General features: G+C 42.3%; 5 protein-coding genes across 5 annotated transcripts in view; 3 read left to right on the forward strand and 2 right to left on the reverse strand.

Moving 5' to 3' along the window:
- The window catches only part of LOC126367579 (uncharacterized), a 60272-nt gene extending 58429 nt beyond the window's left edge, over positions 1-1843 (forward strand). Inside the window, exon 11 of the mRNA XM_050011164.1 lies at positions 356-1843. Coding sequence (XP_049867121.1) covers positions 356-1636 — 1281 coding nt within the window. The 3' untranslated portion in view covers positions 1637-1843. The remainder of the gene's footprint in view (positions 1-355) is intronic.
- LOC126367580 (nucleolar and coiled-body phosphoprotein 1-like) lies at positions 1839-12144 on the reverse strand. The gene is made up of 9 exons (XM_050011165.1): positions 11630-12144; positions 11199-11431; positions 10800-10903; positions 9245-9398; positions 7743-7919; positions 7098-7350; positions 6270-6759; positions 5789-5942; positions 1839-5394 (listed from the first exon to the last, which is right to left on the reverse strand). The coding sequence occupies exons 1-9, from the start codon at positions 11836-11838 to the stop codon at positions 5177-5179; spliced, it is 1992 nt and encodes a 663-aa protein (XP_049867122.1). The 5' UTR covers positions 11839-12144; the 3' UTR covers positions 1839-5176.
- Positions 12145-12525: 381 nt separating this feature from the next.
- Positions 12526-16238, forward strand: LOC126367717 (E3 ubiquitin-protein ligase RNF185-like). The gene is made up of 4 exons (XM_050011389.1): positions 12526-12980; positions 13368-13506; positions 14588-14750; positions 14854-16238. The coding sequence occupies exons 1-4, from the start codon at positions 12817-12819 to the stop codon at positions 14949-14951; spliced, it is 564 nt and encodes a 187-aa protein (XP_049867346.1). The 5' UTR covers positions 12526-12816; the 3' UTR covers positions 14952-16238.
- A 91-nt stretch (positions 16239-16329) lies between these two features.
- LOC126367716 (pre-mRNA-processing factor 19) lies at positions 16330-20581 on the reverse strand. The gene is made up of 7 exons (XM_050011388.1): positions 20441-20581; positions 20032-20181; positions 19793-19926; positions 19350-19490; positions 18211-18393; positions 17750-17991; positions 16330-17385 (listed from the first exon to the last, which is right to left on the reverse strand). The coding sequence occupies exons 1-7, from the start codon at positions 20457-20459 to the stop codon at positions 16755-16757; spliced, it is 1500 nt and encodes a 499-aa protein (XP_049867345.1). The 5' UTR covers positions 20460-20581; the 3' UTR covers positions 16330-16754.
- A 769-nt stretch (positions 20582-21350) lies between these two features.
- On the forward strand, positions 21351-27024 carry LOC126367932 (uncharacterized). The gene is made up of 14 exons (XM_050011736.1): positions 21351-21507; positions 21593-21776; positions 21948-22040; positions 22232-22317; positions 22687-22888; positions 23229-23363; positions 23847-23935; positions 24125-24240; positions 24448-24658; positions 25029-25167; positions 25400-25533; positions 25765-25906; positions 26132-26346; positions 26536-27024. Exons 1-14 carry the CDS (start codon positions 21455-21457, stop codon positions 26729-26731), a joined length of 1995 nt encoding a protein of 664 aa, XP_049867693.1. The 5' UTR covers positions 21351-21454; the 3' UTR covers positions 26732-27024.
- Positions 27025-27773: the final 749 nt, after the last annotated feature.

Consider the following 27773-nt stretch of genomic DNA (forward strand, 5'->3'; position numbering starts at 1 on the left):
TATAGTGTCAGATAAACAGCCCATTGCCCAAATAAACCATCATTTTGGAAAGGTATTAATATAAAGGCATTTGCTAGATAAGCGTGATCCACCCTAAACCACATCTTTACTTACCATCAGGTGAGATTGTGGTCAAACGCGAACCTATTCCACAATTTCCACAACACACCGCCAATAGGCCGCCTGTTGTGCTTTTCTGTATAAAATATGTTGTCCTTATCTCTGTATTTTGTGTCCATTGTGCTCAATAAAGTATTTTATCTATCTATTTCTTCAGGTCAAGGTCATTTGCAGCCACAATTTGATAAATAAACGTGTATGCAATTCCTAATGTTATTTTGTTCTTCCGTTCCAGCTGCATTCTGTCAACAGCAACGATAGCAGCTGCATAACAGTCAACAAGACCAAAAAGAATGTCACCAACATCAACATCACGTCAGAACCACAAACTAAACCCAGCCCCAAGTCTGAAGTGCAGGTGTTCCAGAAAGGACCAGATATTACTGCGATAGTAGCCAAGTTGCCGGGACTAGATGGAGCCGAGGCCAACCTACCGGTGATGAGGCCGCGGTCCAACGCGTCGGGCGCGTCGTCCCGGGCGGCGGCGTCGCCCCGCGCCTCCCCGGCGCCGCACCACCGCTCCCACAGCTCGCACGGCGGGGAGCACCGCGCCGGCCGCATGCGACACTCGCTCTCCCACCACTGCATCCACGCCGCCGGCGACTACAGCGCCGAGACCGACGCCGCCATCCGTATGATCGAGCGAAACCAAAGACACATGGAGAAGCAACGCCTCAAGAACGAGCGACTCGGCCGCACTAAAGGGGAAGACTTCTTCAGATCAGACAGCGAGGGCGACGTCAGAGACTCGCACTCGAGCGTCTGCGACCCGCGGCATTATGAAATCAAAAAAGCCGCCGACCGGATAGAGGAGAGCATCAAGAAGACCAACTGGGCGGAGAGGAAGACGCTGTCGATCATCGAACAGCTCAAACGCTCCCAACGTCTCCGGAAGCTCAAAAAGAACGAGAGCGCCGAAGATATTCAAGTGGAGACCGAGAAGCATTACCTGTACCACAGAATAGACGGCAAGGTCCTCGAGAACGCTCACAAGTCGAGCAGGAGGACGTCAAAACTACACTCACGAAGCGCCAAGTCCTCGGAGTTCGAATCGGAATGTTCAGACTTTCCTAACGGGGACATGTACAGCAGTTCGCCGAGAATAGACTACGGCTCGGAGACATCGAGGATGAGTCACTACAAGAAGAACGAGGACAGACGAGACGGGGACGGCAAGTCGCGGCCGACGCCGCCGCGGAAGCCGCTGCGGCTGTCGCTGCACAAAGCTAGGAGTGCACACTCCCTGATGAACGGCAGCGAGTCGGAGACGCCGAGCAGGCCGGCGTCGGAGGCGACGCGCAGCGGCGAGCACGAGCCGCACGGCAAGCGGCCCGTGAAGCGCACGCACGCGGCCGACAAGGGCGCGCGCGAGCGGCCGCGCGCCGAGCCCGGCGCCCGCGCCACGCCGCGGCCCGCGCGCAAGCTGCTCAACGGGCTCAGCGCCGCCGCGCCCGCCGCCGACCACCTCTACCCCGACCACGCGCCCGCCCGCGCCAACGGACACAAGTGGTGCTAGCGCGCCCCGAGTCAGAGGCTGCTTCTGGTATACCATAACTGCAGCCGGACACCCCGGTGACCCTGATGTAATATAACGGTATTTTGTAAATACGTAATATATGAGCACCCACCGCGTAAATACTCACATTGTATAAACTACATAATTTATAACGGCATTATATCACTTAGAAATAGTACGCAGTTAAGAAATAAAATAAGAATTAAAAAAAAACACAATGTTTTATTGGGATCGACACGTAAAGTGGTTACATTCCCGCACGGTTACTTAGATCTCTTTCTATCGTAACATTCGTATTGGAGTTCATCAAAACCATTAAAATTTAAAGCTTAGACGGTAAATCATAACATAATCGTTTAGAATTCATTAAAACGATAACTTGCATAATAAAATCATATAATTACATGCAACAGAAAACAAATGACATATATTTACATGAATTATTAATATTATTATCGTATAAATACATCAACTTTCCTAATATAGAGATGCGTGGCTGCGCGTTGGCGTGAGCTGTCGGGAGTGGGCTGGTGATCCCCGCGGGACAGGCGGACAACGACGTCGTCGCGACACACAGTATATGTGTACAGCTCGCGTGACGCCAGCACGCAGTCACGTGCACGTCAACATTGTAGTCCGTACGCGTCTACCCTCTTCTACAAGGTACACACAGTCGTCACAGAAACGTCCAACTATGTACACCCCAACAAGAGACAAACGCGCACACACAAATCTTATCTCAGCTATGACACTGACTAATCTACAAGAACAGTACATTCGCGAACGCGATACATATCCAATATTGGACGCGTTTTATAGAACTTGTCAACATTACTAATTATATAAAACTCGTCGTATGGTTGACTAGGGACAGGGATTTCTCGTGTGCGTCAAGCTAGCGGCCTCAAAAAAAAAATGGGCACGAAAAAATAATTTGACCATACCAAAAAATAGTACTCTTATTGAAAAAAATAGTACCTGTTGTAAAAAAATTAGTACCATCACGGTTCTGGATTTATAGCCATGTTTTATTGCACTTGCTAGCTTGACGGTGAGCGAAATTTGGCGAGAGTTAACGACAAGGTCTTTCGCTTTGATTTAAACGCCAAAAAATAGTATCGAAATAGTACTCACCCCCTGCAAAATACCGAAAGTAGTACTTCAACGGTTCCAAAGTTATAAAGGTAGTTCTTTGATCCCGCTAGCTTGACGTTTTGAAAATACCTATTATCTGGGGAATGCTTGCATACTTCAGTTTGTAACTAATGTCAATAAACTCGTATGAAATAGTACTCCCTACCATCATAATTTGGACCTGATTCTCTTTGTAGAAATATTTCAAAAAGTCATTATAACCTATGTCATACATTTATCAAGACAAGTACAGTCGCGAACAAAATTATTACACATGGTCAAGAATGTTGTCAGATTTCAGTATTTTTCCCCATTTTTGGGTAAAAATTGGTGAAGTGCCAGGGTTGTTAGATGAAAGTAATATCATTGTTGAAACTGAGTTATTCTACAAATACTGCAAATTGTTTATTAACAAACACTTCGATCCGTAACAAATTCAACATGAAGGTATAAATTATAAAATAAAACAGCAGATTAAAAATGTATTATGATGTATTAAAATCACAGATTGTTTTCGATAAGAACTAGACCCATGCAGCCATTTTCTATTAAAATTAGTGCATATGGGTGTATGCAATAGGAATTTTTTGTAATAGCAGCACTGAAGTGCAAAGAAATGGTAGGGTAGACCTCCAAAATGGCAATACTTACGAATAAATTGTGAGGTTATGTAATTGTCTACGTGACTGTATCAACAACAAATGTATGGCATAGGTTATGATGATTTTTTAACATTTCTACAAAGAGAATCAGGTCCAAATTATGATGGTAGGGAGTACTATTTCATACGAGTTTATTGACATTAGTTACATACTGAAGTATGCAAGCGTTCCCCAGATAATAGGTATTTTCAAAACGTCAAGCTAGCGGGATCAAAGAACTGCCTTTATAACTTTGGAACCGTTGAAGTACTACTTTCGGTATTTTGCAGGGGGTGAGTACTATTTCGGTACTATTTTTTGGCGTTTAAATCAAAGCGAAAGACCTTGTCGTTAACTCTCGCCAAATTTCGCTCACCGTCAAGCTAGCAAGTGCAATAAAACATGGCTATAAATCCAGAACCGTGATGGTACTAATTTTTTTACAACAGGTACTATTTTTTTCAATAAGAGTACTATTTTTTGGTATGGTCAAATTATTTTTTCGTGCCCATTTTTTTTTTGAGGCCGCTAGCTTGACGCACACGATTTCTCTAGGATATTTCTGCCCTACTTTTAATAATAATAATAATGTATTTACAATTATCGATCCGGTCTCTCCACCCATCGCGGTAAGGTTCAACACGGATTGAAATTTTATATAACACTTTATCATTTTTCTTATAGATATTACTCCATTCACACGCGTAGTACATATTTTTGTTCTTTTTCTGTAAATATCTTCAGTTTTCATCTATTTTATATTATAATTCTTTCCAATTTTGGTGTATGCTACCTCCATTGAAAACTACCTGCAAGACTGCATTGAAAAATTCATTACTTACCTAAATATATCTCAGACGAAGACTGTATTTAAATGTGAAGCATGATTTGTCAGATCGACGTTTCATCCTTTTAGTTACTACTCAGTCCATTCAATCGGTCTTTGCATTGAGTGATTTTGCATTTAGTCAGAACTTTTTAATTTTCGAACGTTCGATCAATTTTTTTTCTTTGTCATCTTATTGTTATCGGGCTGCGATTTTGATGACTGCTTGTTGAAATGTTACTTTGTTGACTTGTAGTAAGCGCTCTTCTATAAATTAAAGAGCCTACACAGGTGACCCTCTTTGTTTAGGCGAAAAACATAAATAAAGTAATAGATGGCACAAGATTATCTCCGCCTGTGACGGAAATGTGAAATAAGTCACATTTTGAGCTTCCTTAGAGCAGGTATCTGTTACATGTACTTATTACACGTATCAGAAAAGAGTACGTTTTGACATGACCCACTTTTTGAGAATTTTGGAACGTATATCTTTAAACATTAGATTTACGTAATTTATTTATAATAGCGAGGCCATGACTGTAGTTGCCTACTTAGGACGTGTTTGTCCCGTAGTTTTGGTATCTACGAGTATATTAGTCGGTCGCTGGACTGTCGATCTCTTACAAACTAGATCTAAACAAGAGTTTAAAAGCGGATGCCTGCAGAGAACACACCTGCTTATGACTGTGTAGCCGTAGTCAATTAGGTAATCCTGAAAGGGTTCTTATTGAGGTATATCATAAGGATGAATTTCATTGGACACGTGCAAGAATCGACCAATCACCGCGAAGGAGAGAACGTCTTCTCTCTCGCACGTGTGATTACTCTGCTCTCGTAGACACTTTGTTGGAAATTCACCCTTAAAGACAGGATCCCAGACAGCTCTAAGGCATTTGAAAGTTCCACGATGCACGCTCACCCAGGCCCGTGCGAGCCGTCCTAGAACTCGAAGCAGCGTCCGAGGTTGACGTACTTCTGCAGCGCGTGCGGCAGCGGCAGCTCCTTGACGGCGCGCTTCATGAGCAGCGACAGGCGCACGCGCCGCGCGTCGCCCGTGTGGCGCCGGCCCGCGCCGCCCGCGCGCCGCCCGCGCCCAGACGACGACGACGAGCGCGAGCGCGAGCTGCGGTGGCTGCGCTTCTGGCGCCGGCGCCGGCCTGCGGGCACCGCGGGGACATTATAGTGACCGCTTTACACAGTCGTGTAATGGGCTTACAAGATAACAGAGAATGTTGGAAAATTCTAACTTCTCGACTTCTTTCATACTTCTTTTGCCAATTTATTAGTTATAATTATTATAGATTAATTTAAATATAAAAAAAATATAATTGACGGTGAATATAAATCCCCTACTTGAAGACTTTAATGAGAGTGGAAAAGAAAGTGATGTGTCAGGATCGTAGTGGCTATAATTCCGTGGTCTCTGTCTACCGCAACAGGAAATAGGCGTGAGTTTATGTATGTATAAATCCCCTAGTGATTCAATGTAAACTAGTAAATGTAGCAATATATTATTTGTGGTTAATAAAGAGCACAACTGACACCAATTACCTCTGACGTCATCGCCGCAGCCCTCGTCGCTGCCGCTGTCGGAGCGGCGCGACTCTACATCTGACTCCTCGCTTTTACTAGAGGAGGTGCCGGCCGAAGGAGTGTTCTCCTCGCCGATACCGCTGTCCAACTTCTGACGCTTCTCTTCCTTCGCCTTTACAATATAAAAAAGCAGGTTAGAACCATGTTATGGTTGAAGAGAAGCCTTCTAATAGCAAACAATAGTACTTTCAAAGATATATTCATAACCCACAGATGCGGCGCAGTGTCCCAGTAGCTGCACAGACAACATAAATTGTTATGGAATTCTATTATAATCCGCGAAGTATAAGTTCAACAAAAATGGCGGTCGTCCGCGCAGGTAGCGTCCCTACGCATTTCGATTGAGATCAAATAATTTGTAACGGCTTATACTTTTGGGGATCGGACTCTAAACCACATCATCTCATTGAAACACAAGAGAAATTCTTTAAGTCCATACCTTAGACGTAGAAGTCTCTGTAGTATCCTCCTCGCTGGAATGCGCTCGACCGTCTGTGGGCTCCCACTCCATATTTGATGTCCCCGGCGTCTCCCGGGACTTGCCCAGGTATATCTCCACCTCGGCCGGTACATCCGGGTTCTCTTCCCCCTCCCTTTCGTCAGATTCGTTATCGTTCGAGCCACGGCGACAGCCCCTTGAAACTCTTCGACGAAATTCCTTTTTGTTATTTTTCGAACTGTCTTTTGAGCTTGAAGGTTTGTCTTTAGGCTTGTCTTTTGAGGTTGACTGCTTGTCTGAAGGGGATCCTGGGGGAGGTGTGTGCCTGTCCTGGTCGTCGTGTGGCGGGGTCCCGCCGCCGCGCGCGTGGTCGCGGAACTCGAACATGATGACAGAGCGCGGCGTCGGCCCGCGCTCCCACGCCGGCCTGTCTTGCTCTGCTTGGGGGCCGTCATCGCATCTCTCGTTCTCTGAGCTGCTTTGTGATTCTCTGTAAACGATTTTTCGTAACATTACACCTGTCGTTCAATCGTACCTATTATCACAAGAAAACAAAGATACAGCAACATAAGCCAATAAAGATGCATTTGACTATCTCACTTGCAAAAAACATAATTCCACATGGGATAAAATAAGTGTCTTAAAGAGCCATGAGCAGACATAATGTAGCACCAATGCTAAACCTCCCACTGCCTTTGGTTGACCTATTAATTTATAAATAGGGTAGTAGTAAAATGTAGCAGAAGTCTTCTAACGACGTATGACACTATGAATTACAAATAAATGATTTAATGTACGTACATACATGAAAGACAAACAAAAACCTACCTATTCCGTGGACGAGGCACCCTGGGGGCATCTGCATCAGGGCGGTCGCCGGCGTCGTCGCCGTCGTCCCCGTCGTTGCGGTCGTCGCGCTCGTCGTCGCTGGACGTGTCCGAGTCGGACGACGAGTCCAGCTGGTCGACGCGCAGCGCGCCCGCCACGCGGTTGTGGCCCATACTCAGCACCAGGCTTAGCAACGCGTTCATCTCGTTAGCGCCGCTCGCGCGGTCTAAGTCGTGGAGAGCGTTGAGACCCTCTGTGGATTGACGGGTTTTATTACCATACCTTGTACCTGGACACTATCTGATGCCCAAAATCAGTATCCGACGTAAAATAAGTGCATTTTTAATATAATTATACCTTATTTTATTAATTGTTATGGCACTGGATAGGGTAGTTATTTTAGCCAAAGATACCATAAAAGGTGATGTGATATTGTCAAGCATCCTTTGAATGGCTTAAAAGAAATAAATGGCACAGTACATAAACTCCATAAATAGTATTTAATAACCTCGTTCGGCCCAGTGCAGACACAATAGTTAAACAATGGAGATTGGATTTTAAAAGTACATTAGCATTAATGACCTTAAGATATTTTATTGTATGAGCCTTTGTATCGTGTAATAAATGGTAATGATGTGCACATACCGACTTCGCTGTCGTCGTCGACGGGGATGCAGATGCGGCGGGGGCAAGCCTTCTTGGCGGGCGGCGCGCGCGGCGGCGGCTCCCGCAGGTGCGGGTGGCGGCGCCGCATGGCCCCGCGCATGCAGCCGCGGACCACGGCGCGGGCCAGCGCCTGCAGCCGCCCGGGGGCCTGCTCGTCTGACACCCCCAACATTACTTTATTCACTTTGCTAAATAAAAACATGATATCACGTGGTTTTCAAGAGTGCTTAAGGCTCGCCCCTTATATGAAAGAACAAATTTAAATGCCAATTTACATGGGACCTAAAAACAACACTGTATGTATATACTATACACCTCTGCTTATCCCTTCTGGAGTACAGGCGTTATGCTATATGATGCTATGAGTTCGCGGATTGTTTTGTTTTTACTTGGATGGTGTAGTGAGGGATGAATAGTAGCATCGCGGGAAACTAGGTCCTGGTGTTGTTGTATTGACGATGATCTGGTAGATTAAGAAAAATATTGTACTTGTGTTTTAAATAAATAAAAATAAGTAAAACGGCTCGGTACCATTTACAATACATTCCGGGACAGGTTACCAAGCCAGCTAACAAGTTTCATATCCATTTACAATCACCGTTTCCGTTATTGCGAAATACAATGACGATTATATCAATGTGGTTACGTGATAATTCGCTGTTTACTTACACTCAACAACAAGTCATGGGCGATGATAACTGATAAACCTGAGGTCACATACAAAACTAGTAAATACAACGACCTTCATAATGTATGGATATTGGTGCGTAGTTCCTTCAGAGGAACTACTAAAGGAACTACTGAGAATAGTTGGCTAATTCTGGGACACACAAAACTTAATTTCGATTTAATTTGTCAGTTTTAAAACTACATCTATCTCTTTCTTTCACTCATCGAAAGTGAAGGATGGCACTATTTTTAGAAATAACATGCTTATTCTTTTCCCGCGCAAATTTTCGTCCTGAATGGTCCCAATGCAACGACCTCATTACAAAGGTAAGGTATAATCGTTTGGAAGATAAGCAGATAGTGATCAAGTTTGAAATTGATTAATTAATCAAATAAGTGACCGTGAATGTGGAGAGGTCAATGTCCTTTCCTGTCCTTCCTATTGTCTTGTTTTTATAACGTTTTTCCTTTATTACTTACCTTGACAAGGACAAAATGTGAACAGTGATTTTACTCTTATCTAAATTAATTACGAATCAGTACTCATCGTCTCCTTTCAGCTACGCTTTAGTCGATGTTGCATTTTCAAATGAGGATAGATAGAACAGTCTTTTTAATACTTTTAAATACTGCGAATTCTGAGCTGCCGCAACTCGACGTGTAGCGTCTATATAATATAAGCGATTGTAGAAATATACGAAGCGTACACACGCTTGTTCCTATTTCTACAAAGAAATCGTAATATTGCTTCCTTAGTACTTAACTCTAATAAACAGCAATAGCGAAACTATAGAGAACGTCAGCAGTCTTACCAAGTCGAAGCAAGTCCTGCGACTCGTCCTTGGTGGGCACCCGCAGCGTGGCGAAGGACACGTTGAGCAGGCTGCGGGTGGTCCACTCGGCGGGGCCCGTGCGCCGCACTTGCAGCAGGTTGTCGTTCAGCGGCATTATCAGGATGCCGCCGATCTGGTCACAACAAGCACTAGTGCGTACAGGGCTCGCAGTTTGGAGTACATCCGGGGACTCACTTGCGAAAATATACTGCCTGTCTCATCTTGCAAATGACAAGTTCTGACGTGCTACGTGAAATGGGCATAAACTTTCGCAAGCGAATTTCGAAAACGAACGATTCAAAAATACGACTTCAGGTCCGGCAAATCCTGCAGACTTTAACGCGAAGGATTTCAATGACTTAATATTATCATACAATGCTCTCTTCTCTCTACCTTACACACACGAGGTGCCTCGAACCGGCGCTATAAACAATATTGCATTTTTTTGAGAAAGGTAAATAGGTTAGTGTTTCAGTGATCTGCGTTGACCCTAAGAAATTCCGGCTTTGTAAATTGAAAATAAACGAATTTTGTTGTTTCAGATTTTCTGTAAGTAAGCAGCATAAATAAATGGATCTGTGTTGTCTTTAATAAATAAATTAATTATTATTATTAATGCATTTGTTGATGTCTGCTTTACTTGTTAAATTACACAGGTGGAGTGAGACATGTTGGGGGCTGGCTGATACACGTGCGTTTATGCGGTTTACATGCAACAAAAGACAACTGGAGCAATGACCCATCTCCAGCCGGGTCTGCATGACAACCGCGAATTATATCGAGCCTTGAATGCTATCTACGTAGATGGACGTCAAACGGCTATTGGTCGAAGGCCTCGATATAATTCGCCCCGCGCGCGTCGCGGTTGTCATGCAGACCCGGCTGGTGTCACAATATCTGTTATTCCCTGTACTGTACATGTTACATGTCTACCATACTGGAGTATTACTCAATAAAATAAATATATAGCAAATCCACAAGAAGCTTTACTGTGAAATCACAATAAAGTAAACGCATAATGTTTAAACATGTTTTGATATTTCTTTTCTAACTGGTATTGATAATGTGTGAGTTTATGATAACCTTTAAGAGTTATAAAAAATATTGTTCATTTATTTTTGCAGAGATGGTAGTGAATGCTCTCTGAACTTGTATTTTTTTTTCTGTAGCCTAGTTAGTATCCCACTGCTGGGCAAAGGTCTCCCCCTTCTTTCTCTTCTTTTTTTATTGTTCTCTGATTTATTAAAGAAATTAAGTTATTAGGAAAAACATGTCTATAGACATTTCAAGAGACACCCCAATAGTATTTTTGCCTACATAAAACTGTAATTATTATTAATTATTATCTCTCTTAAGATTAATTATAAAACTAACAGAAAAACCTGTTTGCCTTACAAGATCATTTTCTCTTTTATTGTTTATAGTGTTTACACCATATTTACTCTCTGGGGGTCCATTAATGTAATCTGAAGGTATTGAGAAGTCTTGTGTGAGAGTACATGCAATAAAATTTATACACATGGTCAATACTCACTTTGATAAGCTGCTGAAAGTAGTTTTGATATTCTTCTGGGCACCCAGCTCCACAATACACTCGGTCATATGGTGTGAGTAGTGGCGCCAGGCACAGACCATTGCCTATGGAATGCACCAGTACATGATATACATACTATAAAAAATATAATTACATATTTGTTACATTATTTCCATCCTATAATAAATATGTAAACAGGAATTTAAAATTGCTAAGCATATTGTCAACAAATACTCTGCATTTACAGCATTAGTGTTATTGCATGACAATGTAAATATAATTAGCCTAAATATGACCCACTGCTGGGTGCAGGCCTGTCCTCAATCAATCCAAGGGGACATGGAGCATACACCACCACCCTGCTCCACTACACAAGGAACTCAAAATTAAAACACTTACCATGGTAGAATTTAGGTTCACAGAAGTCAAACTCATCAAGCGTTGGTGAGTTCTCCATAAACTGCCCAAGCTTCTTATTGGCATACTCCACCACCACTGGGTGCACCTCCACCCCGTGGCTGATGCCACTTGAGCCGATAATGAGCCCCACCAGCGTGCTGAGGTATCCTGTGCCGGACCCCACATTCAGGAATGACAGGCCCGGCTTCAACTCCAGACCTTCCATTACTTCACTGGTGGGTCAAAATGCTTCAATTTTAAATATGGAACTTACAAATGGTATATGAAAATTGCTAATATATATTATGTACATCAAAGCAACAATATGAAATTTATTTTTACAAAAAAAAAATGTGTTTTTAAAGATAGTACAACAAAAGAGGGTATTGTGCCCTGCATAGAAACAATAATTTGAATTGCAGAACCTTTACCTATAAATGCAAGGGGCGGACATGTGTAGCGGCCCATGTCGCCAGGCCAGATCCTTGTACGCTTGGTCTCGAGCCTCCGGCGTCATGTAGTCGGCGCGGTCCAGCGCCCGGAATACCTTCTCCACATCCCGTGAGCGGATATAATTGCCGCCCATCAAATTGTCGATCAACTCATTGTTGTCCCGGCCGGAGCTCACCGCTCCTCCCATCCTATTGTTTTCTTAATAATCTTCTCCAACAATCCTGCAGCAGCCTCAGCTGATCCTAATTGTGACGTCACACTTGTTTTTCAACATATTTTGCCACCTAGTAATGCGATCGGATTCCCCAGGCCACGCAAAGATCTCGACTTATTGAAAATCAAAGTCTGAGGGGTATTTATAAAGGATTTTCGCGAAAAACTGGTAGAAGACAATCTAAATTTTGTTACCAGCGACACGACAAAATTTTCAACTGCACTTTGTTTTCAATACAACAATGTTTCAATCGTTCATTTGAGCCAAGATTTGAGCGAATTGAACAAAGGTTGACCAATCGCAAAAAAGTTGGTGTAGAAAAAAGCCAATGAAAACAAAAACATGTTTACAAATATAGTTAATAGATTAATTACCTTATAGATCTACCATAGCATTTACGTTCTATAGTTTGCTATTACTGCTAGAAAGAATATTTGTGAACAATAATGTATTTTCTGCGATTAAAATAGATAAGTTCAATGTCATTAGGCTAAAAGTTGTCTTGGTTTATTGTTTTGTTGTGTGTTATTCATACTACGAGAAACTACATTTACCATGCCGTACCGTATGTCGATATTGCACCGGCCGGCCACCGATTTTAATAAAAACGGGCCGTGAATAGATCACATGATATACGTGGCTTCAAAGTGAAAGATGACATGTAGCTCTTTAGTCTATGCCAAAATTTGACAGCTCAAAGTCATTTAACCACGGGACTAGTTTTATTTGTTTTTCAATGGATTTTCTCTGTTTTATGTGAATTAATCGTTTGAAATTTTTCAGTAAAAAGTCCCTTTAGATTCCTCAATCGTAATGATTTTTATTTCTTCACCTTAAAATTGATGGTTTTGCCGTGTCATACTTAGGGGCACGGAACGTCATAGAGTGACGATAAGTGTTGTGGTGTTGTCGTAAGAAGTCTTCTGTGGGGCAGAGCCGAGGATAGTGGATATGGGTGAAACGAGCGAGGCGCAGGCAAGCGCGTCGACGCCGAGTGGCGAGGGCCCGGGCGCCGGCGGCGAGGACGACAAGCGCGACGAGCGTATGCTGGAGTGTAACATCTGCCTGGACACAGCGCGCGACGCCGTGGTCAGCATGTGTGGACATCTCTTCTGGTACGCGGACCTCCTCTCACGTAGCCCATTTACAGATTGTGACATACCTACAATATGCATAATAGTATGCTAATAATGAAGACGCAGCTGACATTTATGAATATTAATTATTTAGTTATTTGAGAATTATGGGTAGTGTATTTGTTAGTTCATAGTATTAGATGTAAACTAAATAATGTGTTGACAAATTCCAATTGAATGGTACGAAATAAAGATATATAAAGATATTAATTTTATCAAGATGAACTAGATATTTGTTTCTAGATGTTACTGGAACATTTACAAAACAAATGTATAATTTCTTTTTTTTCTTGTTCAAAATAATTTAACTTATATTACTATGTTATCAGAAAAATATTATAGAAGATATGTGTGTGGTGTGTACAGCTGGCCATGTCTGCATCAGTGGTTAGAGACAAGGCCGACGCGGCAAGTGTGCCCTGTGTGCAAGGCTGCCATCAGCAGAGACAAGGTCATCCCACTGTATGGTCGCGGCAACACCAAACAGGAGGACCCCAGGAACAAGGTCAGTGAACCTTCTGGAAGTTGCTGTGATACTTTTGGACTTGTTACAAAACAAGTCACATAAAATAGTTGCTGTGTTTGACACAGCACAGGATAATGGCAAAGTGACCTTATCACTCTGTAACATTATCTACCTGTAAAAAGCTGTAGGAGTAGGCATAATAAGATTTGAATTTGGACAAGGAAATATAGTTATCTATTTATTCTTTGTAATATTGTCTTGTATATTACAAGTTAGCAATGTGGTGATTAAAAGTATTTACTCATTGAAGTATTATAATAATATAATGTCTGAGAGACATGGGGCCAAAAGTACTATACATATATGATAAGTTGAACTTCTTAAGTGATCTAAATTGATCACTTAGAATAAATTTAAAATGATGAAAGAACATAACATTGTAATGTAACAGTTGTCTTTGTCTATTCTTTACTTATATCTTATTTCTTTTTCCATATCTTGTTTTCCTCAGTAGTTGCTGTGCCACAGATATTAGGTTCTGAGTGCTGTGCTAATAATAGCTGTTATCATGTAGGTGGCCAGTTATTGTTTATAGCCAAATTGAACGAATATTTTGGTGTTTTTTATCTGGGGTCAAAGCACTTTTACCTGCAAACTTGCTAGAATGATTTTATTCAATACAACAATTTTAATTACCTAATAGTAACATTTTACATTGTTATTCATATTGTTTTGAATTACTACTAGACAGTAATATACTTGTTATGCAAGGTTCCAAAGAATAAGCTTGTTTTTAATAGAAGACTACATTAGCTGTTTAAGTTTTTCATAACAATAGTCTTTCAATGAAACCAATTGTTATATATTGAATATGATTTTAGTACAAGGCCACGAATAATTACATTTTGCATACATAAATTTATAAACAGATGAAGTAAATAAATATCTCGTCTTTTATGACTACTCTAATGGGCCGTACACACACGTCCCTTCTGAGTGCGACAGTGCAAGTATTAGCTTAAAACTTCGCAGGCAGGTTTATCGACACGCACTATCGGGTACAAGAACTGATGAGAGTATAAAAATTAAGAAATTGTAATGTGAGTATACAACGTACCAGGTGCCCCCGCGGCCAGCGGGGCAGCGGACTGAGCCCGATAACAACAGCGGCTTCCCGGGCTTCGGGTTCGGCGAGGGCTTCCACATGTCGTTCGGTATCGGCGCTTTCCCCTTCGGCGTGTTCACCTCCACATTCAACTTCGGCGAATCTAGACCTAGCGCCGGTATGTATGCCATTTTCAATTAATGGCTTTGACTTCTCTAAAATCAATCTGTGTAGTCCAGAAGTTGTGACGGTGTCATTAACAATGTGTTATTGTTCCGTAGCACCGCGCGGCACTGCCCAACATGAGGAAGAACAGTTCTTATCGAAGATATTCCTGTGGGTAGCCATCCTATTCGTGCTATGGCTCGTGTTCGCGTGACCGGCGCGCGCCGCCCCCGGCCGTCGCCGCCGCCGCCGCCAGCTCATCGAGGCAGCGAGCTCCGCACCACAAGCTTCCTAGCCGAATGCAAACACGCTCATAATTAACACGATTGTCATGGTGTTGCTCTTAAGTAAACGACGCGCCTAGCGAATGCCCGATTTCAATAGTATAGTGACGTAACAAATATAACTTATGCAAGCGGACCGAGATATCACTGCCCCGATGATCCGATGCGGCAGCCTGTATTGTTTTGCCGGAAACGCAATAAAAATTAAATTTTGCTAAATAGGTAGCTTTATGCACGTTTAGATGAGAAGAGTATGCGGCCATTGAATGAATGCGTGCTTTCGTGATAAGTCCGTAAGTGGACTTTGGGTGACGTTCACTGACCAGATAACAGAGGATGCGCCGAGTGTACAAACGGTTAAAGTTACTCTAGAGACATTCTCTACAATCTTTTGTTAGGGGACTTTAACATGCTGTGTTAATCCTGCAACATGTGTTTCCAAATGGAATTGACCAGAATATTCCTCCACTGCTAGCTTCTCAATGCATTTCTTCTTAAAACAGGGTTGCCGTACTTACGCACTATGCACTTGCCGTGACCCCCACGTCAAAAACAAACGTCTGCAACTCAGGGACGCGACGCGAAACTTACGGCAGCCCTAATCCATTAGGAACGTCACCTGTTGTCTTGTCAATCTTTTAAAAGTTTTTTTCTATATATAAGTGGAATAAGCGAAATTCGACCATTCCCATTTGTATCATATTTAACCGAAGTTGTACGCCATTACATTTCCGCGGAGGCCTTTTAAATATGACCCTATGTAATTCTGATCCGTAGGCAATAGTTATTTTATCATGTTACGAATTTACCACAGTGTGTTTGATACAATACAACATAATGTAATAACTACTTGTAGAGACATATACTATCGAGGAGTAAGATTTATTTTAGGATTGTAAATTAATTTTTATGTTACTTTTTTAAACAATGTTTTTTTGGATTTTATTATTTGCTGGTGATTTGAGAGTAAAAGAAACTTGGGTTAAAGTATCGTGCGGTAGTCGTGCCGCAGTAGACTGGACAAGGGCGCGAGCGTGACCGCGTGAGGTCACCGGCGCCGGCACGCGCCTCTACACAAGTTAATGCGAACTTTGTGTTAATATTCCTGTAAAGATAAGTGTATATACTTAATTATTAATATGTATTTCAAAAGTATAGGGAGGGAAATTAAAATGTTTTAAGTAAATTAAAAAAATAATAAAAGTTCATAATGCTGACTTGATTATTATTTAGTACAGGTACCTTGCCCACATACATAGTTAGTATTGAGGTAACGACTCGGAAACGATATTAGTAAAGAAAGTACAATTTTATATCAATTTGTTTATTTTTAACGAATTGAAGTCATGTTCACAAATAAATGTTATTCTTTCAAATTAACTATTTAGCAAGATGGCTACTCAATAGTCACTTGTATGAAACTTAAAAACTAAATTGTAATTCTAATTTCCTTATCACTAGAAACTTACTTTATACTGGAACTAGACTTCGGTGCAGTTCCACCTGCACGATAAGTATTGGCCTGTGTTTACACAAATTCTTGTTTCGAAAACTGATTAAAATAGGTTCGATAGATTTGATTAATATTTTATAGGAATAGTAAAACTCACAGAAAAGACTTGTTGACATCTAGAAGTTAACAATAACCGTGACATTAAAACACAATTTGTAATGAACCAACACAGGATTCTGGATACTCTTCATATAGATATAAATAGAAAAAAATACATATACTACTCCAAGCCGTAGAGCTTGAGCGTGCGGTCCATGCTGGTGGAGGCGAGGTACTGCGCGTTCTTGCCGAAGCGCACGCCGGTGGCGGACGCCGTGTGGTCGTTGAACACCTTGAGCTCCTGCCACTGCCGGCACAGGTACACGCGCACGTCCGTGCCCGCGATCGCCAGGTACGTGCCGCTCTGGTCGAAGCACAGCTCCTTGATGGCGTAACCCTCTTCCAGCTGGATAGTCTTGAAGTTCTTCAGCTTCCTCAAATCCCACAGCTTGACACAAGCATCTTCCGCAGCCGTCGCTAGGTAGTAACCGTTCTCGGAGAAGGATATGGAGGTGACGGGTCCGACGTGTCCTGGGAAGTTGGCGACGTTGCTCTGCTCCTTCAAGTCCCAGATCTTGACCTGCGAGTTCTCTGTACCGGTGCCGAAGATGAGTCCGTCGGGGTGGAACTGCGCGGTGGTGAGGCTGACGCCGGTGGAGTCGCTCACCTTGCTGAGCAGCGCACCCGTACGGATGTCCGAGAACGCCCAGTGCTGGTCCGTGGACGTGGACAGCACGTAGTCGCCGGTGGGGTGCAGGGACAGCCCCGTCACGGGACCGTCGTGCGACCGGAGGATCACTGTTGTTTGAGATCTGGAAATAAGGTCAGTTCACATTGTAGTCACATATTTTTACTGTATAACGACCTTTCCGAGCCGTGGCATGTCGCAGGCCAGAGGACTAAACAATTGTAATGGACTGGCAAAAAGTTTAGCTTGATTTTCCACTGCCTGTAATGTTCAGTATGGATGTAAGTTGTCATCTAACAACTTGTTGCTCTATCTACTCCTATATGGTCTGTCCTCTTGCAGTAGACTTTGCCCCTGCCGTAGCGGCTTATACGATTACTAACGAAAAAGCCTCGTATTCAGTTATCGATAATTTACGAACCTATTTATTTATTCACATATAATGTAAAATTAAAACAGTGTATAAACGGATATAACAATATACTCACGTAGGTACATTCCACACTCTGATAGTATGATCGGGGGAAGCAGTGATGACGGTATCCTCGTCGGGGTGGTAGATGACGCGCGTGACCTTCTTGGTGTGACCCTTGAGGATAGCCACCACCTGCTCCGTGTCCTTGTTGAAGACGGTCGCGTTGCGGTCGTTGCCGCCGGTCAGCAGCTTGCTGTGGTCCGATGGGTTGATGTCCAGGGACAAAATGCCCGGCACACTGGCTGAGTGGAGACCCTGGGCAAGGTGAACTTTAGTTAGGAAGTGTTGCATACATTATGATTGTAGTGTATGAATTTAGCATTACGAAAAAATCCAGTCTTTTGAAATGATACATTCATTTCCACATTACAGCTTTAAAAGTAAATGTAATAGCAGTAAAGCTGTATGTGATTGCTCTGTATGTCACAAGTTGATGAATAAATATTCTCTTTCTCTCTCTCTGTCAGTACTCACCGGATGCGAAGCAAGAGTAAGGAAGGCTCGGATCTGGTCGGGCGACACGAGCCCCTCGGGCACGGTGCGTCCGCGGCGCTTGCGTTCCTGCGTGAGCGCCGTGGCGCGTTCCTGCAGCCGCGACACCACCTCCGCGGACATGCCCACAGGCGCGGCGCCGCCGCCCATCGGCGCTGCCTCCGCCTAAGAGACACAAATGTCATTAAAATCACACAAATTTCTACTGCAAAATCAATACAATCATATTTCTATACTATCAGAGGCGACAAAATTACGACAGGATGAGAATGAAGGCATGCAGTAATTAGTCGTAATCCTGGATAAGTATTGATTGATGAGAGTCGAAGAAGTGAAAGTGGTGTGTCTGTGGTCTCTGCCTACTCCATCGGTAAATTCAAATTCAAATTCAAATTCAAATTCAAATTCAAAAATATCTTTATTCAGTAGGTAACATAGTTACACTTTGAATCGTCAATTTTTACATAACGAACGTCTCATCCGCCTAAAACTACTGCAGCTTCTCACAACCTGTATAGCCGGGGAAAAGAAGCTGCAAGAAAAACCTCGGCACAGGGCCCTAGACGTTCTTTTAAAAAAAATAAAAATAAACATAAAATATTGATATACAATTGAGTAATTTAGCTGCCTAATATCAGTTCTCAGACAGTTAATCCCATGCATTCATATCTTCTAAATAATCACTAACTTTATAATAACCTTTTTTGTAAAGTTTTTGTTTAACTACTTTCTTAAAGCAGTTGAAAGGCAAATTCTGAATGTCAATGGGAATCTTATTGTAAAAACGTATACATTGCCCCTTAAAAGATTTAGTAATCTTATGTAATCGACTGACTTGTAAAGCAAGTTTATTTTTATTCCGGGTATTAACAATGTGCCGATCGCTATTTTTTGCAAATAATCCTATATGTTTTTTTTTTTAATAGAACATCACGCCGATCTCATGTGTGTATTTTATTTTACTCCATTCCATTGATTGTGCATTACATTGTTATTGCTCACACAATCCCAAAATACTTTAGACATTGAATACATAGCATATCCTTAGAAGTGGATGAGGATAATGTCCCAGAGTTTAATACTAAACATAAGATATGGTTCAAATAATAAATATTGGTTACCGGGTGCGCGGGCTGCGGCGCGGCGATGCCCACTTGCGGCTTGAGTGTGGCGAGCGCCTCTCTGGCGGCCGTCACCTCCTTCGTGAGACGCGCGATCACGCGACATGCCGCGTCATGCTGGTACAGCGCGTGGCTCAACTCCTATGTGTATACAAGGTATTGTTATTTAGTAAAAAAGAGTGGGAAATGTATTAAAAAAAAAGCCTACAAAAAATACAAGACAAGTGCCTCAGGTATTCCTATAACTATGACTATAATAAAAAGAACATACTCTTAGGTAGAGGACTTCCTGTGTATTGTTTCATTTCAGACTCATATCCTATTTTTTAGGATACATTTTTAATAGTACTATAAGGTATTTTTGTTGTAAACAAGTAATAAATTAGTAAAAAGTAACATTTTATAAATAAGGAATATTCAGCTATCCATCAGCTGTAGCTCACCTGTCTAGCAGTCTGCAGCTGCTGGCGCTGTGTAAAAGTGTGCAGCATGAGCGCGTCCCACTCATCTTGCATACTCTTCAGTGTGGCCGGAATGGATGTTGCACTAGGCGGCTTCGGCTTCACTATTGGTGGGGCTAGAGTAATAACAAAAACAGTTATATTTTTGTTACAATTTTACATTACATTTTAATTTAAGTCTGCCTTCAAAATATTGCTGTGAAAAGTAACAATTAACTTACTCTTGATTTCAATGAGGTCTTCGACTCGCAATTCCTTTCCACTTAGCGGGTCCACCCCATTTTCGATAATGTATTTCTCAATAATACGCTTTTCGAAGACGGCCCCTGATGACGGGGAGACCACAGGCACCTCTGGTACCTCATTAGATACTGCAAGTACAAGTCAAGAGTAAAGTAAGGTTATGTTTGCTGCAAACAAGAAATACACTTTCATCAGAAAGCAGTAATTCGTATGGCATAAGTGAATTATACCGTAAAAAGACAATCAAACAATAATAAAGCGAGGTAAACCTAAAATTACAAGAGGAAAAACAAAGACCTTCCATCTGTCAATACCCGGTACGCGCGTACCTTGCTAATGGTTCAAAAACTGAATCTAATGTGAAGAATACGGAGTAAAACAACTTACTTGCACAATATAATGCCATTTTTATCCAATTTAAACAAATTCACAGGCTATATTACTAAAGAATATTCATAAATGTGGAATTCACTCACACATAACCAGAGACTTTTTTTTTTTTTTTTGTTTTGGTTTTCCCCGAAGGGTAAGGCAAAGGGAACTATGCCCATACAGCCATGTCTGACGTATTTTTTTCTTGATGATTAATGAAATGATGAAAGGTGATGATGATGAAACCTAAGCCCCCACCCTCGGAGTCGACTCCTACTCCGAACCCCAAACGAATTAACTCAAAAGTCCGCATAAACTTTTGAGTTATGAAGCGGCTTCCTGACACGAAGCGAAAATAGGCAGATACACTTTGTTTATTGAATACTCCAATATAATAACACTCGCGAATGTCTTCCGACTAACTTAATGCGATCATTAACCACAAAACACCACTTCGTATTAATTATTTAGATCATTCAATGAAGAAAGCAACTGTCCCGTTCCCGTTTCCCGCCAAAAAGCCATAACCAGAGACTAAATAAATTCTTATTTTTTTTAAAACAAACAGGCAATATTCAGAGATGCTCCAGTTACTTTCTCATCAGTTCAATGAATGATGCAAATAATTTCAATGAAATCAACAACTATCTTCAGCATGGAAAACCTAGCGTATAATGAAATTATCTTGTATATGTAGATTGTGTGATAGGATCAGTGGTAGCAAATATTTTTAAAAATCATTGTATCTTTGTTTGACCTTCCTTGAACTTGGAATGCTTGGAACAAACTTGAAACCATACCAAAATATATTTTCATACCTGTGTTGCTATATTTGTTAAATATTTCCTACCAAAATAAGGCTGTATTTCTCTTCTCTCCTGTACCATACTTTTGAAGTATTTAAAAAAAAATGTTTTGAAATTTGGCCGTTGTTGTTTTTAGTTTTCGTATCAATTTGGTATCAATCAATAGATTTTGTAAACTTTGAGTTATTTTCGCGTTTTATAAGGCTAACAAAGGAATTCATAAATGTTTCCTGCAAGATTTACAACCGGCCAATCATCCGCTGTCCGGAAACCAAGGTAAAACTTCACAGGTTTACGAAATACTATATTCAATTGTGTTCACAAGTTCATATTCATAATAATTGTGCCATGTTTTCGTCAGAGTGGATGGCAAACCATCGATGTTGCCGAAGCCGCGGCGGCCGGGGTCAACAGACCGCGCGTCGGTGGAAGCCCGGCGGCCTAGCACCTCGCACCGGTCGAGCAGCGCCGAACCCGTGCGCGCTACACTCGCTGGAGGCCGACTTAGCCGCGAAGCATCGGCTTCCAAGTTACCGCTCAATAGGGTGAACTTTATATACTACCAATTACTGGCTATGGTTCTATATTCTTAGATAAAATGATTGAAATGTAGGGTATTTTTTTCTAAAACCTTCACACTCTTCAAATTTGTGTTCCAGTATACTGTCTATAATGTTTTGTATTATTCTAAATTATCAATTTGATAATTGCTACAGAGATCACGATCACAGCAAGCAGACAGATATGGACAGTCCTCTATGACTCCGCTGCGGTCCAGCCATTATGCCAGAACAACCACCACCCCTGTGGTAAGTAGAATATTTATTTATTGGAAAAAAATATTTGAACTTATTCATTTGTTTTATTTAATAGTAAGTAATAGTAAGTAATTTATTTACAATCCTATACATATTCTCAATAATGTATTAGTCTCTCGTATATTTGTTTCGTATATGTCTTTAAGAATATTCTTGTAATTAAAGTACAACATACTTTACAGAGAACTCCTTCAGAAGATCGTCAGAACCGCAGCTGGCAAGCATCACTAGATAGAGCTCTAGCTTTTGTTACCATTAAGGACCAAAGGTTTGTACCTACTCTTACTTATAAAATTACTTCATGGCTATAAAACTATTAAGTCAAAGGATGAGATGGCAGAAGAATGATTCTAAACAACTCTTCTTGGTATCAAATTGGGTTAACAAAAACTGTTTTAAATAAATAAATAATTACTACTTTTCTAGTTTTTATGAGTAAGGTACATAAAACAAACCTTAGCTCTTGCTAGGTATAACATATTTTTAATAAGATGTGAATGTACAAAATAACTTAATTCTATAATAACCATAAATTGTATGCAGTTTTACCATCAAAAATGAACAGAAGTTTGCATGAGGCTCATAGCTCTTATGTAACCTGTATATAAAGTGTGATAGCAGTGTTACATTGCACCAGGCCACTGTCGAGCCCGGCGTGGCTGCGTGCGGAGTTCTCGCGCGTGTCGGAGGCGCTAGGACTGCGCGGCGCGGGCGCGGCGGGCGGCGGGCTGGCGCTGGTGCGGCCGCTCACCATCACGCGCTTCGTCGACATCTGCGGGGGGCTGCTCGCCGCCATCATGCGGGACACCAAGCTCAACAACGATAACTATGTCGCTAAGGTCAGTGTTGTACTTTTAAAAATAAAATATGCTCACACTTACTTAGTTGTACTTTTAAAATGTGATGGTAACAGCGATGCAGTGAATTTTAGTAAAGGTTGGAAAGCTGTGCCATTTGATTATGTGAGAGACTTCAAGTCGTAAGACCAAATGCTCTTTTAAAATCCTAATAACTATTGTGTCTGAAAATCTCGGCCAAAGGAGGTCAGTCTCTCTTATCTGTTGATGTAGAATAGTACTTAGATCCAGTAGAATACAAAGATGTATGCTGGCTCTGAAATTCCCCTACTAAAATAGTTCACTAGTTTTATTTCAGTGTGTAACATACATGTTTGTACAGCTGCCGAACCTGGCTAAGCGGTTCCTGTACCCGGGCGCCGTGTCCAAGTCGTGGCTGAAGACGGTCAACACGCTGCACGCGTTCCCGCACGCGCTCGCGTTCATCGCGTTCTTTCTCGACCTCGTCAACCATATTGTAAGTACCACAACGACGGAGAAATACGAGGTACCTTCCTGGAAACTATAAAGAAATCCTGGAAACTTGTAAAGAAATATCTATGGTTCAAACATTAATGAAAACCTACAAAGGCCCTAACCCTAAGGCCGCCTATTGTGCTTATGTTTTTATTCGTATGTTTATGTCCTTTGTATATGTTGTTGTGCAATAAAGTATAATTGATTGATTGAAAGTCGAATTTAGTGGTTTAGAGCCCGAGCTAGGATTCGAACCAGTGACATTGCGATGTAAGTCACGCGTTCTCGATGGTTATCACGGATTTACTCATAGATAATTTACCGATAATTTATGTGCAATCCTGTGATTTGCCAAAGCGATGAAAGGATCTGCCGCGTGGGAAGCCAACATGCGCTGGGCGCAAAGCTCCGTCTCACGCACAATTTTTATTGTACAAATTGTTTGATATATGATTTATTGCTAATGGCGGCGTCGTATGACCAGGAGACTCCCGTGTCTGACGAGTGGCTGTACGCGGAGAAGGACGAACTGGCGTGTCTGCGGCGAGATTTCCTCTACAAAAGTTGGATCAGGTAATTTCACTTGTTTTGATGATTTATTACAAAATATTGGACGGTAAGTAGGCAGGTGGGCCACCTGATAATATGTGGTCACCGCCGCTTAGGGACAAAAACATTCATGTAGAGTTTATATAGCTCAGTTCTGTAAAGATAAATGTTTCCTTTCCATAAGAATTATAATAATATGCGATCTTCTGTTAGATTTCAGGACCCGGGACACGAGTTTGAGGACCTGGATGCGGAGTACCTGCTGAACCTGAAGCAGCTGCTGGGGCACGACGAGCAGCGCGTCGCGCAGCTGCAGGAGACGATACAACGTTGGTTTACACTATTTTCTGTTCTGCGGTTTATACCATCGATTGTTTATTTATAGCTAAATATTAATTATGTATGTTTATTTAAATATCAGCTGATATCCACGACTTAGTTCGCGTGAATCCTTATTATTAAAAATGTAGAAGTTTCATACTATCTTTGCTGCCCGTTTTTAAGAGTTGAATATTGCAAAGCACAACCTTACACAGAATGCGAAGCGGCGCTGGAAGACGAGAGCGAGCTGGCGGCGCGGGCGGAGGAGGAGCGCGTGCGCGCGCGGCGCGAGGCGGCGGCGGCGCGCCTGCGGGCGGCGCGCGCCGACGGGCGGCGCCTGCGCGCGCACGGGGACGCGCAGCGCGCGCGCCGCCGCGACCTGCACGACGACGTGCGCGCGCTCGACGCCGACATCGCCAGCATCACGTAATGCTTTTCACTTAGATGCTTTCCAACCTATTTCCTATTAATAGTTATTCAATGTGTCGATATTTGATCTCGTGCGGGCTCTGCATGGCCGATATCCAAGATTTCAACCGATAGACGCAGCGAATGCTGTCTACGTGGACGATATTGATGGAAGCCGCTAGTATAGTTCCCGTCGCGCGCGGCGAGGTTGCCGTGCCGCGAGGGCTGGTTCAAATTCTCCTCCCCCGCAAGTTTATTACCAGTCGATACGCGGTACGGAACTCGCGGTAGGACATTTTAATTATTATAAGAGGTACCGTAACACTTCATAACGTGTTCTAATCACCTTCAAACGAAGAAACTTCAACGATCACTTATTTCCAACCAGGGCGGAGATCCAGCAGCTGAAGCGCGAGCTGGAGTGCCAGGACATCAGCGTGGCGGAGCGCGCGCGGTTGCTGGACGAGGTCGACTACGCCACGCGCGTCATCGACTCCAAGCGAACGCTCGCCGAACAAGTCTCCAAGGTACACTTCTCGTACACAAACTCGCAAAAACTAGAATAAAAATATATTTGATTTTGTTTCTGGTGACTTTGTAAAGCAGACCTGACTACCGGTTATTGTATGACGTACCAAGGTAAGCAATTGAACACATTTTTTACCATTCCTAGTCCAGCATAGAAGCCTCTAAATAGGAACTGGTAGAGCAGTAGATTATCTTTCAAGATGCTTATATAGACACTGTTTGTTTCCTTAGATAATGCTGAACAAAGAAACGGAGCTGGCTCTGTGGCAGAAACGCACGCTGGACAGCTGCGTGGAGTACAAGCAAGCGCTCATACACCTCGCGGCCCGCTTCCCGCCAGTAGCCGGGCTCGCCGTCGACGAGCAGTAAGTTAAAATGCATATACAGTTAAATGTATATTTTCTACAACACTTGTTGTTAGTCGCTGATAGACAAGGACGCACGATCTTGTATGGGCGGTGTTGTGTAACTGTACAACGAAATCCTTTCATCGATCCGCGACATTTTATTGGTTAAGGATACCGAGGCAACCTCACACCCAAATCCACTTTCAAAGTAACTAAGTTCCGATATGAATGTGTTGACGTTCATGACAGGGAGTTGATGGAGGCGCGGTGCGCGGAGGCGGTGTCCCGCGCGGTGGACACGCTGCGTGCGCACGCGCAGCAGCTGGCCGAGCGCCGCGCCGAGCACACGCGAGCAAGGGCCAAGCACTGCCGGCTCAGGCAGCACCAGCTGGTAACGCGTTTTCCTTTATATTAGTGTTATAAATCCCCAAAAAATAAAAAGTGGGCTTGTAGGAATTAACTTAGCAAGTTTGTTGTTAAAATTCCGTGCTTATAAAAGGGAAAAAACATGTATTTCAAAAAGTTGCCCTAAATGAACTGAATAGTAGGTTAAACAGCGAACTTATAGACCAAGTTAACATCCTCACTCGCTCACACCACTATTCCCACACTCCAGGAGGAAACCAAAGCTAAAATAGAAGAAATGAAATCAGTCATCTCCCGGGAGCAACAAGCTCTAGACTCTGACAGCATTCGCGAGGCCACGGAGACGGCGAGCTGGACGGCCGAGCGCGACCAGCTGGCGGCGAAGATGGAGGAACTGAGAGCTAGTGAGGCCGAGTATGCGCGCGCGCAGGCCGAACTCGATTTCTGGGAGAAGCAGGAAGTCGCGTGAGTTGACAGTCGTAGATATCTGCTTTCAAACCACACATCACGCATAGAGAAAAAAATAATATAAATAACCCGCGTAAGCTTCTTGAGAGCTTTCTTATTTCCAACCTCACATTACAAACACATATAAAAATATATTTGTAAAATATTTGTGATTTATTTATTGTAACCCCCTTTCGCTCCTCACAGCTGGACCACCCGCCTAGCAGAGATGCGCGAGTACATCGCCCGCCTGCGAGAGCAGCTGTCGCGTGAGCTGGACGCGGAGAAGAAGAAGAAAGCCAACCAGATCCTGGACGCCGTGTGCGCCTGGCATATGCGGCTCGACGCTATAGAGGACGAGGAGCAACGCCGGCGGGCCGGCGACAACCAACGAGCTTTGTAAATCCATCACAATCCGACTCCATGGCGTGGCGTCACATAGACGAGGGCGAACGATCCAGTGCATGACGTCACTAAACGCTTGTTGTGTTGTTGTCGCTGTGACCAGTGTACTCCGGCTTCACAGCCCCTCGCATCCTGATGCTAAAAATATATAAAATGAGCAGGTTTTAATGTGTGAAGATTCAGTGTTGAAGGACATATTATAATCACGAGTAATATTTTAATTAGGTGATAATCTGTGTTTGACTTTAAAGATGTAATATTAATAAACGTATTTAAGATTTATAGTACAAATTCGTTTTTATGAAGTTTCCTTGACAGATAGAATTAGCTACACAAATAAAATAAACAATTTAATTTCAAAACTTTATTAAATTACGGAACAACATTTAGAATAGTTCGCGCCAAATAAAATGGCACTTTGCTTAGAACTAGTATGTAAAAGTTGCGTTGGCCATTCATGTTGTAAGCATTATATTTACACTCGGAGCGAGCAACAAAGAGCCATCTACTTACATGGTACAATGAATGACCTGTACAAACAGTATATTTACATATAGCAAAATAATTTCCAATCATGATACTGAATATAGCCCTTGACAGATATATTGTACGGGAAATAAGTTCATTGACATACATTATGTATAAGGTTACTCAATATATTTACATGGAACACCTGTTACGAGCCATCGGGACGCCAGGATCAAGAGTACATGATAGTCAGAGCAGCTACTCGAGATTTGAGAAATTAATATTACGATTAAAATAAAATTTTAAGTGATTTTTCACTACACAATAACAAAATAAAGCAATAATCTTATTATTTGCCTAGAAACTAATACATAAATCAAGAATGAATCCATTTTGTATAATAAATGTTTCATAAATTAAATGATACTTCTGAAATAAACTAATAGCCACACATTTGTAATATTTACAGCATCAATAATTAAAATCTAAATTGCACTATTCAATATTTTCTTCGAGACATACCCGCCGTAATATATGGGGAACAAAAGTTGCTGACTCCTTCAAATATAATG

The sequence above is a fragment of the Pectinophora gossypiella genome, chromosome 6 (genome assembly GCF_024362695.1).
Source record: "Pectinophora gossypiella chromosome 6, ilPecGoss1.1, whole genome shotgun sequence".
In the NCBI taxonomy this organism is placed as follows: domain Eukaryota; kingdom Metazoa; phylum Arthropoda; class Insecta; order Lepidoptera; family Gelechiidae; genus Pectinophora; species Pectinophora gossypiella.